Raw genomic sequence first — 19,631 nt, 5'->3', positions numbered from 1 at the left:
CTCACTGCTCCCATATCCATCCCAACAAAATCATTAGAATAGAATATTCATGATTAACTTAGACTAATGTGGATTTACCCCTAAATCATCTGGGGGAAGGACGGACAAAGAGACAAAACAGCCCAGCAACTAAGAAGTAGGGATTGGCTGTTGGGTGGGCAGTATCTCTTGGAACTGCTTTCAATGTGTTCCAAGGAAGCAAAGGAAACACTAAGACAAAGGAGAGAGAGACAGTATATTACAGTCTATTAAATTAAATACATAGTTCCTTTGTTACATACAATTCGGGTTACACACATCATGCCTAAATAGATACAGCAACAAAGCACCAAGAATATGACAGAGGCATTTCATTATACACCACTACTTTTTATTTGTAGAATGCAGTGAGCATTACTGTTCATAACTGATGTTAACCTTTGCGAAATTTATGTAAATATCGTTGTTATTAATAGCATTTGCATTATTGACTGACCCAAGGCAGCTGAGTAACCTCAGAAAAATATTGTTTGGCTCTTTTATGGAAGTGGAAGCTCAGTAAAAATGGCCATACTCATTCACATATGCCAGCAAAGTCAGAAGAAAGGTAAGCAATATGGTTGTAAAATAGCATATACTGGCCATACTACAGAGAGACTCTGGTAGTATTTAGAATAGGATTGATGCAGAGGTAGTTAAAAACCTCACAAAAACATATTTTGGCTTCTTTATTCAAGAGGCCATTCAGCAATAATGGCCATAGCCATTTATTTATATCAGAAAACGGAAAAAGGGGTATGTGGCTTGTACTTTAAATTTTCCAAATGTATTTTCATAAATACACAGTGATGTGCTACTGTAAATATGTGACTACAGGTTCTCTGAGAAAACAAAACCCTGATTTGTAGAGTTTGCCAATTATCATGGTGTAAATACTCCCACTAAAGCCAAGCTACCAACATGATGGCACTGAATGTAGAGCTGGGAAGAGATGTCCAGTAGCACATCATTATACAGTATTCACCATGCAGATTCAACAATACAAATAACCTAAAGAACAAAGATAACAGCAAAATACTGTAAAATAATTAGGAAGTAATGAGTGTTGAGTACTTATTACCTTGCTTTTTTAATATTTAACTGTAAGTTTATATAGTTTAATTTTTAAATAATGACTCTTTTTAACAACTGGCTCACAAAATTCCTGAAAATTTAACAATCAGCAGTACTTGCAAGCCAGTATAAGCTTACTGCAGTACACCACTGTGTGTTGGTATGTGTGTATAAACATATTTACATATCCATATGTACATAATTGTGTCAACCTATAAAGACACTGATGATATCTAGTGTGGGAAATATTAATATAGACCATAATAGTTACTTAACTAAGGGTTCAGAGTTTCTCTTCACAAGCATGTTGGGCTCTAATATACATATCAAGAATACCTCAAATTTCTATGATATTAGCATACTCACATAAGGCCTGCAAACATCAAGGACTCTTCACATAAATGTTTAATGCTGTTGTCATTTAACTTTTTTAAACTTATGATTCTGTGAATATGACTATAAAAGAGTGTCATCCATTAGATTTACAATACAATTTCGGCATCACATCCAGAATATGGCACTACACAACATAAATCTGAGATAAAGGTTTTTGCCATATTATTTAAATGAATTTCCCCTCAATATAAATTTTCTGATGGAAGGTTTTAATTTTTCTTGAAAGCTTTCACATATTCAAAACATTATAAGGTTTCATTCTAGTACTAATTATCTGAAGCACAACAAAACTTCACTTTCTAATAATTTGTGGCATTCTTTGGGTTTCATTAATCTCATTTTAAAAACCTGTATAACAAATTTGAAAGAGTGGATAAAGGCTTCAGAATGTTCAGGATGCTGAAAGAGCTTTCACCCTTGTGTGAATTCTCTGATGTTTAGTGAGTACTGACCTCTGACTAAAGGTTTTCCCACATCCATTACACTCATAGGGTTTCTCCCCTGTATGAGTCCTCTGATGTTTAGTGAGAGCTGATTTCTCACAGAAGGTTTTCCCACATTCATTACATTTATAAGGTTTCTCTCCTGTGTGAGTTCTTTGATGTACAATGAGGTTTGATTTCACACAGAAGGATTTCCCACATTCATTACATATAAAGGGTTTCTCTCCTGTGTGTGTTCTCTGATGCACAGTTAGGGCTGACCTGTGGCAGAAGGATTTTCCACATGCATTACATTCATAGGGTTTCTCCCCTGTGTGTGTTCTCTGATGTTCAGTGAGGTTTGACTTCACACAGAACGTTTTTCCACATTGCTTACATTCATAGGGTTTTTCTCCTGTATGTGTTCGCTGATGGTTGGTAAGATGTGGTTTCTGACAAAAGGCCTTCCCACATTCAGTACATTCATAGGGTTTCTCTCCTGTGTGTGTTCTCTGATGTTGAGTGAGGTTTGACTTCTCCCAGAATGTTTTCCCACATTCACCACATTCAAAGGTTTTTTCTCCTGAGTGAGCTCTTCGAAGTTGGGTGAGATGTGACTTCTTGTTGAAAGTATTTCCATTTTCATTGTGCTCATAAGGTTTTTGCCCCATGTGTACTATCTGATGTCTAAAGAGGGTTGACTTTTCCCACATTTTGTGACTTACTTTATATTCATGGGGGATCTTTCTTGTGTAATTTCCCTGATGGATAACGAAAGCTGAACTGTCACAGAAAATCTGCCCATATTCATTATAAGGATTTTCCCCTGTAAGAGCTCTCTGATGCCCCAATCTTAAATCCATATAGAAGGACTTCCCACAAATACTGCATTCATATGGCTCCATTTCCAAATGAGTTCTCTGAGATAAATTAAGCTTTAAACTTTGGATGAAAGTTCTTCCACATTCATTATACTTACAGTGTGTCTCTCCTATCTGAGCTTTCTTGTTTGTGAAAGAGTCTGCCTCCCCATGGCAGCCTTGTCCATTTTCATTATATTCAAAAGGTGGGTCAAAAATTGGCTGAGTGAGATCCAGACTACGATTCTTTTTTTGATTATATTTATAAGATTTCCCTCCAGTAGGAGTTTTCTCATGCCGAATATCAAGGAGCAATTTCTCATATACATTAAACTCATCAGGCTTCTTTCCAGAATAGTTCTTTCTATTAATAATTAAGCCTGAAATATTTTTCAAACTCATTTCACATGTGTCACATATCTTATACAGAAAATTTCTTGAAGGAACAGAGTCTGTACCTAGATTTAAAGTTTTCCTTACTCTGTCACCACTATCTGTACTTAACGTTTGGTTGGTGAAAGCAAGTTGCCAAAAATGTTCATCTTCATTTTCCTGGCTGCTCTCTATCAGGTCATCAACTTTCCAGTCTTCTAGAAATGAGAAAAATAACCACGTCTTATAAATCCTAGTACATTTCTAATGGAATTGGACTTTTACACTAATGCCCTATTACGCAGTCGATTCTTTTGTTTTAGGCTCAGTTTTCTGGTGTAAACTAAATCCAAGTATACATTTCCTTTACACTTCTAGTTTGAGTGGAAAATAAATACACACTGCAGTGGAATACTTTATTAATATAACCTTTAAAGCTGGACAGAAAAAGGTGAAGTAAATTCAAAGCACAGGGAACCGGTGAGTGGCTGATTCAGAAATCAGGAAGCTCAAGAGAATGGAGTGAGCCCAACAGAGACACTGAACACTGAATAAAGTGACACTGAAGATTAGCAGACAAGGGCTTTCAGGGGATGAACTATGTTTGGTGGAGACAGAACAGTCTAGTCCTAATCCCCTCAGACACTGATTGCTGGGTGGGATTCCTACTAGAGTACTTGCTTCTACTCTACACATCAACACCAGCCTAAAGTTCTGAAAACACCAACTTCCTCAGGTTCAGAAGAATTGTCCGCTAGCCCAGGATCTAGTTTTTCCTTTAATTCACAAGGAATAATTATTTTTTTTAATGCTGTAAGAGCAGCAGGCTAGAGAAGATGAAATGAACTCAAGACACAGTGAGCAAGGGATGGAGATTTTCTGAGCATTGTTCATGTAGGGAGCAGGAAACTCCGAGAACTGGATGAGTTCAACAAAGGAGGTTTTTTGTTTTTGTTTAGTTTTTTTAAAGGAAAATAGGCTGTCTGAGAAACATATTAGAGGAAGCACTCAGTTTGACAGAGACAGATTATGGTTTCTTGTCCTTATCTTCCCACACCTTGATTACTGTGGTAGGATCCTCACTAATATGCATGTTGCCATTCCTCTTTTTCCCATTTGATATAGCAACATCAAAATAAATTTCTGAAAGCACCTATTTCCTCATGTTTTAAGGGACAGTGCTTTAACCCAGACTCTAACTCTCTATCTAGCTGTGATTCACAACAACACAAATGTCCAACAGGAAATACAAAATAGAGGAGGGGCAGACCATCTCTGCAAAACGACCAGGTTCATTTGGTTTTCTCACAGCTGTTAATGAAGTTGTCCCAACCATCAAGTCATATGTTTCTTTACTTCAGTCTGCTGGTCTACTTTCCCCCATAACAATTTTGTTTCTGAAGCAATACTGATTTTTAAGTCTGCTTTTATATCTAGGTTTATCTTTACAGTGAGGTTTTCTGCTTTCATATCTAGCCTCATCTGTGGCTTTTACTTACTGGTGAGACCCATAATGATCACATTTTTCTATATGGTTCTGAGACCTTCAACAAACTTTATCATAAAAAATTCTTGTCTATACTTTACTGTTGGTACCCAATGCAACAATGTTAATTACGTGTTAAAAAAAAATCTAGAACAGTCCTGAGCCCACTGCTCCAAAGGCTAACTGATAATAGTTTTTGTACTGGCAAACACAAATCAAAACAAAAACTAGATTCACAGTAAGAGCTCAAATCACAATTCCACAAATCCATTAAAAACTATCTGTGCAACTCTAGCTGGAGCGCTCATAAACTGTTCATTCCTAAAAACACACATTTCACTTAATTAGCTACACTCCAGCCTTGGCTCTCCTTGGGACCTGGACATCCTTCAGGAAATGCTACTTACTTTAATTTAAAACAACAAACCACAAAAATATTAATAAAAGAACAAAAGCCAACAAACTCTACAACATCCCTACCATGTTTAGCTTCCACTTGCTGCCTTAGAAGAAGTTTAATTCACTGTAAAATAAAACAAATCCAGTGCTCAATGCTAAATCCTTTGTCATGACCACAGTCTAGCTCTTGACAGGTGTTACCAAAATCCTGTTTCCTCTGACTTCATTGAGGACACGGTACATTAATCATTCTTAGAAAGTAATGTGCATATGAATTACTTCCAACCTGTACATGAGGACAAAATAAGGAAATGTGCATTTAGGAAGAGTACTATAGAATGCTTTCTGAATAGATGAAAAAGAGTGATCTCTTTTAAACTTGGCTCAACAAAGTAATTATTAAAATATCAGAATCAGGAAAAATATGAAAGGGCCTTCTCTTTGGGAAAACAAAATCTCAACAATGATAGAAACCCCAAGCAGCAGTCATATGGTCAGGTCTGAGTTTTGGGGATACAGATACTAGTGGGTTAGGGTTACAAAATATGGACTATTTAAGTTGCAGCAAAAAATTGATCTCTAACTTAAAATAAGTGAAATAGTAACAAGCCATTACTATATACCATGCAATATTTAAACACTTTACATTTACAATTTTAATTAAGTTTCTGAAAAGGCAAAATAAAAGTAAAAGTTATAGAAAAAGGATAAAATATTAATAAGTGAAATTTAAGACATAAGATAGTATGAGTTTTAGTATAAACTCTGAAGAGCAGAAAGAAAGACGGAGATATATAGAACAGGACCACATTGTGACAGTCAATGGAAGGAGACTGTAAATTCATTTATTAATAAGGAGCAATTTTGTTAGGTTAGTGAAAGATAAATTGGATGCTTTAGGTAAAAAAATAAAAACCAATTAGGAATTAGATCAAGTCAGGAACGACAGAACAGAGACACAGTTATGGTTTTGAGTGACATCAGTGAAAAGTGAGAAAATGAAGACATGAAAAAGATAGAAAGGAAAACAATATCAGGAGTATTTGAAAAAACTAGTAATAGGGGATAACGGGTTCCATACCCTGATCCCATGGTTGCCATTTAAGGCAGTAATGGATGGTTGAATGTTCCTTATTTGACCCCTGGGAAACCAGGCTCTCTAATTTTCTTGTACCTCAGACTTCCTCTCAGTCTCCTCTAATGATGAGATTTAATGGATTTACACACCTTGTAAAAGTGGTACCATCCCAAGACTACCTCTCTCATTTACAATCACTCTCTAGAAAAGGAGACAGCAAACTATGATTATAAGGCAGTGGTCCTAGAACTCAGGATGTTTTTTATGTTTTTAGAGGGAAAACAACAGAAGAGGCAGCAGAGAGGAGTGAGGAGGAAGAGGAAGAGGTAAGAGGAGGAGGAAGAGCAGCAGCAGCAACTGAGACCATGTGTGGCCCACGAAGCCTAAAATATTTACTCTCTGGTTTTTTACAAAAAAGTTTGCCAATCTCTAATCTAAAACTCTTCATCTAGCCCCAACTTTTAACACCACCTAAAGCTGATGCCTTTCGAATGGATACTTCTAGGTCTGGTCTCATTATGTACTTCACACGATGTATATATGAAATTGCCTTTTCAATACCAGATTCTAACAGTTACCTCAGCTTCTTGTGTCCAAATGTAAAATTTGTAGTAACTCCCCTATAATCTCTCCTCCAAATTTTCTCTATCTCAGTAAATGGTACGCTAAGTTATCAGGTGCTTGAGACAAATCACTGGAGTCATGCTCAACTCCTCTCTCTCTCACACTCTGTATCCAACCCAATAGCAAATCCTCTTGGCCTCATCTCCAAGATATATGTACAAATCCACCATTTCTCAGCACTTCCAACATAGCCTTAGCCACTAGCCTCTCTCCTCCCGAGTACATAGTAGTGTCCTGTTATTCCTTCCTTGATCGTGCCTAAGCATCATCTACCCACCACATGTTCACCACAAAGAAGTCAGAGAGATCCTTTAAAACTGTAAATCCAATCTTATAGCTTCATCTGATTTATGTTTACTCAAAAAAGCCTGAGGATTTCCCACCTCACTCAAAATAAAATTAATGGGTCTCCCATGGTACATGCTACTTATGACATCATCTACTACCAATCTCCCCCAGGCCTTCTCACCTCCAGCCACACTGACATCCTTGCCATTCCTCAAACACCCTAAGAGCACAACTGTCTGAGAAGTTCAGCACCTGATGTTCCCTCTGTCTGGAATACTCAGAATCCACAGAGCTCACATTTTAATTTTTTAGAGACTTGTCTATTGTGGACCTCATCAAAAAGGTTTTCCCTTGACTTCCATACCAAATAGCACATGCCATCATTCTCCAACCCCCTTTTCACTACTTTAACTCTCTACAGTATTTATCACCACCCAACAACATGTGTGTGTATACAAGCATGTATAACTCCGTACACATACACACACCTATACCTATACACACACGTATGCTTTTCTGTCCCTCACTGTAATAGACACTCTGTGATAATAGGGACATTCTTTTAATTACCTATAAACATAGTTGGGTCATATTGGGCGCTCAGCATATATTTGTTAAATGAATATATGGAAGTATTGCATGAATACATACTACCTAACAAGAGATGTCCAAAGACAATACAGAGAAGGTGAACAATTTTAAAAGAGAAGGTGAACAATTTTAAAAGATAAAGTAACCAAGAAAAATTATCTCAGATGAAGCCAAATGAGTTTGGATTATGGATATAGGTAAATCACTCTAAAATGTCAAATAACAAAGGGAAGCATTTATGAGTGAAAGTGACATATGGAGGAATGTGATTAAGGTAACAAAGGGATGTGGGCCAACTGTCCTTAATCACTTCCAAAGGTCTGGGGCTAAAAAATGTTTTTTTGGAAAAATAGTTCAAAGTTAATAAACCATAAACCAGTGCCCTAAGATCTCATTTCCTCTGGCTTCCATCTGCCTGTGAACTCACTAACTCACCTGAGCGGCACTGTTTTGGGAATCTTTCCTCTAATATCCAAGGTTCTTCTCCTTGCTCGATCTTGAAGATCACTTCTGGCTTACTAATGCAATTCCCTGTAAAGAAAATAACACACGACTATGGCTGAACAGCCTGGCTTCGGGGACTCTGAAAAAATGATAGGGAAGAAATGTATAGCTTCAGGAGCTACCTAAAAGAGGTGCCTAAATGAACCAAACCATTCTTTATAGTGGCCAAAAGGGATCAGTCATCTGATCCCTTGAATCTCCATCAGAAAATTCCACAGGGAGTTCTTATGTTTCATCAACTAAGAAATGCATGCTCCTCGTTCACATGGAGAAAAAATTCTTACCTACTGAGACAAGATGGCTGTAATTTTCCAGGATCACGTCTCTGTATAGTATCTTCTGAGCAGGATCCAGCAGGTACCACTCTTCCTGGGTGAAGTCCACACACACATCTTTGAATGACACTTGTTCCTGTAACAGTATATTCCTTTTCTATAATGAAATTGTCAGAGCTCTATGAGTGGTAAATATTTAAAAGAACCAATCTCTTTAGAGTTTACTAAAAATTGGTATATAGGATTGCCTTCTTTTATGCTATTCTATGTAGGAAAAAAGTAATATCTTGTACAAATTGAGTTTCCACTAAGGGGGTGGAACTAGTTGCTACAACTGTTATTCCTGATAAGGAGACATACACATTAACATTTATTAAATTAGACACTGTAGGAGCTAGCATTATGCACAAAGTAGACTGGGGTTACCAAGAAAATGTTCTTTCATATTATCTTTTATATTATAAAGTTAACTGTCACTAAGGAAGTAAAACTTTCCGTTGTTAAAATGAACAGAGGGATTAAAATTAATATGGTACAGGCCCTAACCAAGCTCAACCCGTGACTGATTAAAGTGACCAGTCCTGTACTCTACCTGCCCAACAGAGAAACGGATGAATCCTCTCTGCTAAAAGAGATCATTTTCTGGAGCCTCTACCAATATTTGTGTTGTTAAATACAATGTTTGGCATCCAATAAAAAATTTCATGTTATATGAAGAGACAAAAACCAAGGAAAAAAAGAAAATAAAAGCGTACCCATAGGACACTCAGATATTGGAACAAACAAGAACTTCAAAATGAATTATGATTAATAGGTTCAATAAAATAGAGGAAAATATGAACAAAATAAATGAAAGGATGGGAGAAGTTCAACAGATATGTGGTATGTGTGTTGTGGAGAAAGAATTAACAGAGCAGGCCTGAGACTGCTATCCTCTGAACAATCTGCTACAAGGGTGTTCCTCGGCTGGCATCTGGGAACTTGGATTTCAGGAGGGTTCTTACCAGTCCTTAATAAGAATGGTTCACTGAGCCTAAACTGTTTGTGTAAACAATATGGTTTTTGCTGCACACATACATTCCTTCTGGAGTCTGGAATTCTGTTATATGCTAAGCAGAAAGTACCTATGTTACTAGCCCCTGATAAACATGCTGAACACTGAGTGTCTGTTAAGCTTCCCTGGCAGACATTTCACATCAATTGCCACATCTCACTGCTAGAGGACTTAGGTGTGTCCTGGGAGAAGACTCTTAGAAGCTTGTGCCTGGTGTCCTCTGGACTATGCCCATGTGCCTTTTCCCTTTGCTGATTGTGCTTTGTACCCTTTCACTTCAATAAATGATAGCAGTAAGTACAACTACATACTGAGTCATCTTAGCAAATCACTGAACCTGGTGATGGTCTTGGGGACCTCTGATACATGTGTATACAAACACACACAGGTACATACATACGTGCATAAAATGGGCATTCCAAAGTTGAAAATTACAATATCTGAAATTAAGAACCATTAGATGGGTTCAAATCATATTAGAGAAAGAAGACACAATCTGAAACATATTCGTCTAACAAAAGAGTATCAAAATACATACAGCAAAAACTGATAGAAATGAAAGGAGAAATAGACAAATCTAAAACCATAGTTGGGGTCTTCTATCTTGAGCGATTGAGCAGGCAGAAAATCAGTAAGTATACAGATGACCTGCACAGCACTATCAATCAACATGATCTAACTGGCATCTGTAGAATATTCCACCCAAAAAAATAAAACACACATTCTATCATTCTATTCTAGCTCATATGGTCCATTCACCTAGATAGACCATAGTCCTGGCCACAAAACACACCTTATCAAATTTAAAACAACAGCTATCATACAAAATACGTTCTCAGACCACAATGGAATTAAATAGAAATCAATAAGCAAGAGATAACTGAAAAATCCCAAAGAGTTGAAAATTAAACAACATACTTATAAATAACCTGTAAGTCATACTTATAAATAACCTATAAGTCTAACCTATAAGTTTTAAATAACCTATAAGTCAACTTATAATAAACTATAAGTCAAAGAAGTCTCAAAAGAAATTTTAAAATATTTTAAATGAAATGGAATAAAAATGAAAATACCATGTATCAAAATTTGTGCGATGCAGTGAAAGCAGTGCACAGAGGACATTTATAGCATCAAATGTATACATTAGAAAAGATTAAAAATCAAAACCCTAAGCTTCTATCTTAGTAAACTAGAGAAAAAAGGCAAATTAAGCCTAAACCAAGCAAAGTAAAGGAAATAATAAAAATTAGAATAAATCAATTAAATTGAAAATGTGAAAAAAATACAAAAAGCCAATGAAACTCAAAGTTGCTTCTTTGAAAAGATCAATAAAATTAATAAACCTCCAATCTAACCAAGAAAAAAAGAAAAAAGAGGCAAATTGGAAATCTCAGAAATGAAAGATAGGTTGACACTACTAAGCCTAATGACATTAAAAAAATAATAAGAGAATACTACAAATAATTCTATTCCTGAAAAATTGGTAACATAGATGAAATTGACAAATTCCTTAAAAGACACAGCTACCAAATTCACACAAGGAGATACAGATAACCTGCATAGACTCATTTCTGTTAAAAAAAAAAAACTGAATCAATAATTAAAACACTTCCAAAATAGAAAGAACCAAACCCAGATGGCGTCACTGGTGAATTCTACTGTACATTTAAGGAAAAATTAATAACAATTCTCCATAATCTCCTCTGGTAAATAACACCTCCAAACTCATTACATGAGGCCAACATTACCCTAATACCAAAACTAGATAAAGACATTATGAAAAAAATAAAGACTAATGTCTCTCAATAACATAGATGCCAAAATTCTCAAATATTGGCAAATCAAATCTGACAATGTATAAAAAGAAATACAAACCATAACCAAGTGGAATTTATTGCAGGTATGGAAGGCTGGGTCAGCATTAAAAAAAAAATCAATCAATATAATCCAACATATCAATAAGCCAAAGAAGAAAAATTACATGATCATATCAATTAATGAAGAAAAAGCATTTGACAGAATCCTACAGTCATTCATGATAAAAACTCTCAGCAAACTAGGAATAGAGGGGAACTTTCCCGACTTAATGAAGAAGCTAACATCATACTTAATGTTACGAGACTGGACACTTTTCCCCTAAGTGCAGGAACAGGGCAAGGATGTCCTGTCTTAGTACTCCTATTCAAGTCCTAGCTAGTACAGAAAGACCTACAACAAGACAAAACAAACAAAAAGGGCTTCCCTGGTGGCGCAGTGGTTGAGAGTCTGCCTGCTGATGCAGGGGACACAGGTTTGTGCCCTGGTCCGGGAAGATCCCACATGCCACGGAGCGGCTGGGCCCGTGAGCCATGGCTGCTAAGCCTGCGCGTCCGGAGCCTGTGCTCCGCAATGGGAGAGGCCACAACAGTGAGAGGCCTGCATATCGCGAAAAAAAAAACTGAAATAAAATAAAAAACTGAAATGTGATTAGAAAGAAAAAATAAAACTGTCTTTATTTGAAGTCAACATTGTCTATGTAGAAAGTCCCAAAGAATCTACAAAAAGAAAAAGAAAAAAAATCCTGGAAGTAATAAGCAAATATAGCAACATCATAGGATATAAGGTCAATATTAAAAAGTCAACTGTTTTCCCATATCAGAATAAACAATTGGAATTTCAAACTTTTGAATGAAAAAAATACCATTTACAATATGACCACCAAAAACAAAGTATTCAAATATAAATCTAACACAATATATTTCAGGGATATGCAGAAAAACAAAAACTGATGGAAGAAATCGAAGATCTAAATAAATGGAGAGATATTCCACATTCATCAATCAGAAGACAGTATTGTTAACATGTCAATTCCTTCCAACTTAATCTATAAATTCAGTGAAATTCAAATAAAAATCCCAGCTATTTTGTAGACACTGAAAAAATGATTCTAAAATTTAAACAGGAAGGTAAAGGACCTAGAATAGCCAACGTAATATGGAAGAAGGAAAAAGAGGATATACATTACCTGATTCAAGACATATAAAACTACAAGTAACCAAGACAGTGTGTTATTGTTGAAAGAGACACAGATCTGTGAAACAGAACAGAGGTCCCAGGAACAGATCCACTGATATATAGTGAACTGATTTTTTTTTTTTTTGTAATTGAGGTATAGCTGATGTACACTACTATATAAGTTTTAGGTGTACAACATAGTGATTCACAATTTGTAAAGATTATATTCCATTTATAGTTATTATATAATATTGGCTATATTTCCTATGTTGTACAGTATATCTCTGTAGCTTATTTATTTTATACATACTAGTTTCTACTTAATTCCCTACCCCATCCTGCCCCTCCCCCTTCCCTCTCTCCACTGGTAACCACTAGTTTGTTCTCTATATCTGTGAGTCTGTTTCTTTTTTGTTATATTCACTAGTTTGTTTTATATAGTCAACTGATTTTTGACAAAGGCACAATGGCATTTAAATGGAGAAAAGATAACCTTTCAACAAATGATTCTTCAACAACTGTACATCTATGCAAAAAAATGAACCTAGACACAGACCTTACACCTTATACAAATATTAACTAAAAATGAATCACAGACCTAGAAGTAAAATGCAAAACTATTAAATTTCTAGAAGACAATATAGAACATAGGAAATCTATGTGATCTTGGATTTGGTGATGAGTTTTTAAATACAACAGAAAAAAGCACATTCCATTAAAAAAATACATGGGTTGGGTTTCATTTAAAATAAAATATTTTGCCCTGCAAAAGCCATTTGTAAGAAAATGAAAGGTCAAGCCACAGACTGGAAGAAAATATTTGCAACATATATATCTAATAAAGAAGTTACATTCAAAATACGCAAAAGAACTCTGAAAACTCAATAGTAAGAAAACAAATCACCTAATAGAAAAATGGACCAAAGATATGAATAAACATGTCAAGCAAAGACATATGGATAGCAGATAAATTTATGAACAAATGCTCAATATCATCTGTCATTAGGGAAATATAAATTAAAACAAAAATGAGATACCATGACACACCTACTGGAACAGTTAAATCCAAAACAATGACAACATCAATTTCAGTTCCAGATGCAGAAGAGGAATTCTGATTCACAGTTGGTAGGAATGTAAAATGATACAGCACTTTTGTAAAATTGGCTGGCAGTTTCTTACAAAGCTAAACAGTCTTAACATATGATCAAGCAGTTTCACACCCCAGCTATTTAAAAATGTATGTCTATGTAAAAACCTACATGTTTCTAGCAGCTTAATTCATAATGACCAAAAACTGGAAGGAACCAAGAGTCCATGGGTTAATGACTCAGAAATCACTTATACATGTATGCTGGAACTGAACAATTAAGTAAATGAAGTGCGGATGGTGGTAGACAGATTGCTAAAATGGGAGTTACAGACAAGCAAGGAGAGAACGCTAGAATGTTCCATGTGATAATGATTACAGCAGGGGACATCAGTGTGAAATAATACTTAGCTTAATGCAAACACAGACGGTTACATACTGAAATATTTATAGATATGTGTAAACATGTGAGTTAGTATACATATATATTTTCTTGTTCAGTCAGCTGAGAGGGTCTCTAAGGAATTAGAAACCAGTAGCAATCCAGCCCCCCAATCTTGGTTTCTAATACCATGCTCCAATAAAAGGAACCAGAGCTCTTCAGGGAAAAATGGCTAATTCTAGGGCAGGAAATACAAGATGAGCCTGGAATATCTTCTACTACCAGAAAGTATAGAAGAAGTACTCAAACAAAAACACAATAATGGGGTACATCAGAAAGACACAGGAACCAGTTGAAAGGGCTCTATTTAATAACCAAGCTGAAACAATTTGAGCAACAAAATGACCAAGGTAGTACTGGACTATAAACAAGGTAAAAAATAACTAGCCGTGAGTTTATATTGATATTAAACACTGACTGAGTTAATAAATACACAAGTCTCCTGTGCAGAACTCCTAATAATTTATGTGGATACTCCACCATGAAGGAGGTGTAGCATAACTCCCCACTTTCTTCCAAAGGGTACAGTATGAAAACAGACGAAAAAAGAATAACTTTGCAGTGGAGAAAGTTGACCACATGACCTCAGCCACGTGATCAAAAGTGATTCATCATCTGTTGAAAAGTGAAAAGTCATGTGAAGAGCATTTACCCTGATAAGATGTTACCAAATGGCACTCTACCTCTGTGGTCTTTCTACACGAAAACAATTACCCCAATATAATCACGAGAAAAACAGCAGACAATTCCCAAGTGAGGGACATTCTACAAAACACCTGTCTTGTACTCCTCAAAAACTGACAAGGTCATCAAAAACAAGGAAAGTCTGAGAAACTGTCACAGCCAAGGGGAGCCTAAGGAAACTTGATGACTAAGTGAAATGTGGTATCCTGAAGCAGAATACCTGCATGGGGAAAAAAAAACATGAACAATCATCAAAAGACAAATGATATACCAGAAAATAACTCATATAAAAGACAAGCATAAGTATCCCTAATATACAAAGAGCTAACGAGACATTGAAAAAAAGAAAAAAGCCAGAAACCTAAGAGCAAAATGGGCAAAAGATATGAACAGACAGTTCACAGAAATATAAAAATAAGACACCTTTTAGATGCGTGAAAAAAATCTTCAACCTCTCTCATAGTTAAGATAATTACAGATGTAAAGTACATAAAATATTAATTTTTACCTATCAGTTGCCAAAGTCCAAAAGTGAACCACGTATTTCTATGGGAGAAGCTATGGAGAAAAAGCACTATCATGCAGTACCAATGGAAATACAAAATGATACTATCTATAATCCCACCAAAAGGATCAAGTTTATCAATTGTATTCAACCCTTTGACCTGGCAATCTCACTTCTGGGAATTTATCTGGTAGAATAAACCTACATGTACAAGGCTATTCATTAAAACATGGTTTGTAGTAGCAAAAGGTTGGAAATAGTTAATAACTAGTTTAATAAACTATGGAACATTCGCAATTGAATTACCATGTGATTGTTAACAAAGAAAGATGTTCTGTTACAGAAAGATCCCTGGGAATAGGCTGAAAAAAGAAGTGAAAAAAGGAAAAAAAAAAAAAAAAGAAGAAGAAAAAGAATGGGAAATAGTGTATACACTCATTACTCAGTGTGGTTCCCTGAGCAGCAGAATCAACTCCATCTGGGAGCTGATTAGAAATGCAGACTCCAGGGCCCCACCCAGATATACTAAATCAAAATCTGCATTTTAACACGTTGCCAGGGATGTACAGGTGCATCTAAATTTAAGAAGCTCTAATAATAGATTCCCTTTTAAATAAAGGCCGGGAGCACATATTTTCTTTCAACTGAATAAAGAAACACTGGGAGGACAAATAAGAAATAAAAATAATGTATACTATAGTAGGGTGACAGTACACTGCAACTCATCTGGGACTGTCCCAATATATGCCAGCTGTCTCAGCATAATTGTTAATAAAACTTCTTTCACTCTCAGTGAAAGTGTCACAGTTTAGATGAGAAATAAATGTCACCCTACCTGGAGGAAGCATCACCTACAGAGAGGATGGGGTGTGAATTTTTACTTACTTTTTTTTTTTTTCCATGTTTTAGCCGCACCAAGCAGCATGCGGGATCTCAGATCCCCAACCAGGGATCGAACCCACATCCCCCCACAGTAGAAGCACGGAGTCTTAACCACTGGACCAGCAGGAAGTCCCTTTACTTACTTCTTTTGTATCACTTACTTTTTCTTAAAACCATGTTAATATACTAACAGTTTTAATTATTTCATTTTTTAAAAAAAAGACAAAAGCAGTCAGGAAAAATAGGTATACTGGGAAGGGCAGTTGGGTAAGGATAGATAAGCAGGGGATAAGCAATAAATCCAGAGATAAGCAATGTTGGGGCAAAAGGCAAAGCCAACTTCATGAGGGACAGAAGTTAGGAAAAGGAGAGCTAGGAGGGTAGTATCATAGACAACAACAGAGGAGACTTCCAAAACAAAGAGACTATGGATAATAGTACCAAATGCTGCAAAAGGGTCAAGTAAGACAAAGACAAAAACATGGATTTGATTACAATCTGGTGATCTTTTCCAGAACTGATTCAGGTGAGTGGTGGTGAAGAAGCAAGACTGCACGTATTAGGTGGAAATGGAAATGGAAATGCAGAAACAAAAGCCAGGACTACCTGCTACTTAAGCTAGAAATACAAATGAGCTAACATGAGGTTTTATAAACCTTTAGAAACTTTAGAAAACGCATTTTAAGACAAAATGGCAATAAACAACAAAAAAAAACTCACCTGGGATTTGTTCATTTTTCACTCTTACTGGAGGAGGGAGAGCTGAAGGAGAAGGAAGAAGGAAGTAAGAACTTGACCTGCCTTGTAGTTCCTGGATTCACCTGCCTACACAGCTCCACACACAAGATACTTACTTGTCCATGTGTGGCTCCAATTTATGTTGAGCTTAGACATGATACTTTTCACTGAGTGAATGTAAACATTTGTTTCTTATTGATTTATTACCAATTTAGGTTCTGTGACACAGAAAAATTAAAAACATGACATGAGTTTAACATTGAACAGTAATCTAAAGGAAGGAACACTATGGATCTGCCAAAACTGATGTTGTAGGGGGAGAAAAACACCTCAAACCATATTGTTCATCTGGTTATCTGCTAACACCATTAATCCTATGAGGTCAGATAATCCAAGAAACCTCTGAAAAAAGGGATGGGAGTGTTTAAGGCAAATTCTTTTTTTTTTTTTTTAATGTTCTCACCTGCTTACAATTTTCAGAAGGATCTTTTAATAAAAAAACTAACTTTGACCTAACAGTCACAAAATGGGCAGTGGCCCACGAATCTGCAGACCTGACTTTCAACCTCGATTCTACCACTAACAAATTGCATGACGTCAGGCACTCACCTTCTCAGGCTCAATTCTTTTTTTTTTTTTTTTTTCATTTTTCAAGTAAGCAACAGATAACCCAAAAAGGACCTGCCTGCACTACCATCCTGCGCGTCTATCCAGCCGGGGAGCAGGAACCTCAGCATTTCTCTAGATGCCATGAAAAATGGGACACTGAGGGCGGCTCACCTCAGGAAAGAGTGACTGGAGAATGAGGGGAGGAGGAGGTGTTAGGGACAGACAATGACAGAATTTCCTTAGCTATGGCTGGTGAGCCTTTCAACCCCGACCATGCCTTCACAAACTCTCCAAACAGGTGACATTTCCTGTGCAGCCTGCATGCCCACCCATCTCAGCTCCAGCTCACCTCTCTCTTCTTAAATTTGTCTCAGACCTTCCACCGTCACACAGCCTTCGATGGCTTCAGGATACCGTGTCATGATTATACACAACAAATAACAAATGAATACATAATAAATAATAACTTGGGATCTGGGTGATGTTAGAGCCAGGAAAAGGCCTTGGTGGCTAGCTGGTTTAGCCCCCTCCAATCCCATTTCACAAACGAATTAACTGAGGAATGGAGGCCCTAGAGACTTATCCAAGCTCCAGCCGCCTGTATTACATACAAAACAATTAAATACAACAGCAGCCAACAAAACGTGAGCGCTCAAAACAACACAGTGGGGCAAGCACTCCAGATATCTGCATTTTACAGCTAAGCAAGACAAATCTCCCAGCGGCTATTTGGTCCAGGAAATTCATGTATTTCCGAGCCCCTTCCTGGGGCAGTCGTTCTCTCCCACATCCTCCCTGCGCCCCATAATCCCGGCACGTCACTACGTAAAGCACACACACACACACACACACACACACACACACACACACACACACACACACACACACACACACACACACACACACACACACACACACACACACACACACACACACACACACACACACACACACACACACACACACACACGTCGCGCACGCGCACTCGCTCTTCCCCGCATTCCTCGCCCCTCCCCGCAGGCCCAGATCACACGTCACGCACGCGCTCTCCCCTTGACAACCACGCTCCCTCCCCGCGGGCCTAGCGCACACGTCACGCACGCGCACTCCCCACGGGCGGCCACACGACGGCGCCGCCCGCTCAGCTCAAGGGCTGAAGAGCTGAGGACCGAGCGAGCCCGAGAGTCCGCGTTTCCGCGCGGGACTCCGGCCTCTCCAGGCAGAGGTGCCGCCGCCTGCAGTCCCTTCAGTTCTGCAGGCGCCGCAGACTCCTGGGGTCCTGCCGATGTTCGCGGGGCTCCAACCTACCACCCGGCACCGCTGCCTCCGCCGGCTCCCCGAGCCGCGCGGGGTCCCCTTGGCCCTCGCCCCCACCCTCTGGGGCTCACCCGCAGCTCCCTCGCCGCGTGGACCTGGAGGCCAGGGATTGTTTCCCACGAGGGGCTGGAGGCCGGGGAAGGACGAGCCGGGAGGAGAAGGCGGGGATGCACATGCGCAGAGGGAGGGAGCAGCGTGGCGCGGTGGCGGCGAGTTGGAAGTTGGCTTCTGGCAGCTTGGGTTGGAAAAGTGGCTCTACCTTTAGAAGGAATGCCTCACTCCTAAATTGTACAAAAGTTAGCTAATAGTAGTACAGTACCTAGCTAACGGTTTTTATGAAGATTAAGGGCGTTTACATTGTAAAAGCACTTAGGATGACGTCTGGCACATAAATTGTTCAGTACGTTTCTTAAGATTACCTTGCCCAGTATACGCCATGCGCACTCCTTTAGAAATCAGCTGGGAGAGTTTCTGCCTTGTTGACTGGATTGAGATATTACTATCTGATATATTCACTCCTGCTACCTGGACCCTGGATTCTGTCCGTGTCCCAGAGATGTATGTCAAAGCAGTGTGCGTTTTCGACTAGACACAAACCAAGAGAAGCAAAGTGGTACATGAATTTAATTTATGAACGTGGACAGATGTTATTTTAGTTTTGATAAATTTATCTTCTATAGTTTAGACAGTAAATCTATGTAAACTAAAATAATATCTGTGAGCAGCCTAGTTATTCCGCGGAATGAGGAAAAAAGCAACCTAGCAATTCAGTATTAATAATAAAAACTGTTCCTATGTAAGAAACTGTTCACACACCAAACTTACGAAGAAAGCACTTTATCATCTCTCAGAAATGCTTTACCTGGAACCAAATATACATTCTTTTATGTGGGCATCCTCATGACATTTTTAGCACAGTATGAGCA

At 37.7% G+C, this 19,631-nt stretch overlaps 1 protein-coding gene across 4 annotated transcripts; it reads right to left on the bottom strand.

Annotated features, from left to right (window-relative positions):
* Positions 1-196: 196 nt before the first annotated feature.
* On the bottom strand, positions 197-18,847 carry ZNF248 (zinc finger protein 248). Of its 4 annotated transcripts, none has more exons than XM_082673225.1 (6): positions 18,777-18,847; positions 16,896-16,997; positions 16,762-16,803; positions 8,397-8,523; positions 8,044-8,139; positions 197-3,360 (listed from the first exon to the last, which is right to left on the bottom strand). In XM_082673225.1, exons 3-6 carry the CDS (start codon positions 16,774-16,776, stop codon positions 1,880-1,882), a joined length of 1,719 nt encoding a protein of 572 aa, XP_082529351.1. In that variant the 5' UTR covers positions 16,777-16,803; positions 16,896-16,997; positions 18,777-18,847; the 3' UTR covers positions 197-1,879. The 4 variants fall into 4 exon arrangements, with proteins under 4 accessions (XP_082529351.1, XP_082529352.1, XP_082529353.1 ...); XM_082673226.1 differs by lacking the exon at positions 18,777-18,847 and adding an exon at positions 17,738-17,767; XM_082673227.1 differs by lacking the exon at positions 16,896-16,997 and having other exon boundaries at positions 18,777-18,833.
* Positions 18,848-19,631: the final 784 nt, after the last annotated feature.

Source organism: Grampus griseus, assembly GCF_964374135.1.
Source record: "Grampus griseus genome assembly, chromosome: 16".
NCBI lineage: Eukaryota > Metazoa > Chordata > Mammalia > Artiodactyla > Delphinidae > Grampus > Grampus griseus.
The sequence above is the reverse complement of the archived record's forward strand: the minus strand, read 5'-3'. Positions and strand labels throughout refer to the sequence as shown.

Coding starts and splice junctions, on each gene's coding strand:
- ZNF248 (XM_082673225.1), bottom strand. Junction 8,140..8,396: donor CAGCCATCTTGTCTCAGTAG/GTAAGAATTTTT, acceptor TTTTCTTTACAG/GGAATTGCATTAGTAAGCCA. Junction 3,361..8,043: donor CCCAAAACAGTGCCGCTCAG/GTGAGTTAGTGA, acceptor TCTCATTTCTAG/AAGACTGGAAAGTTGATGAC.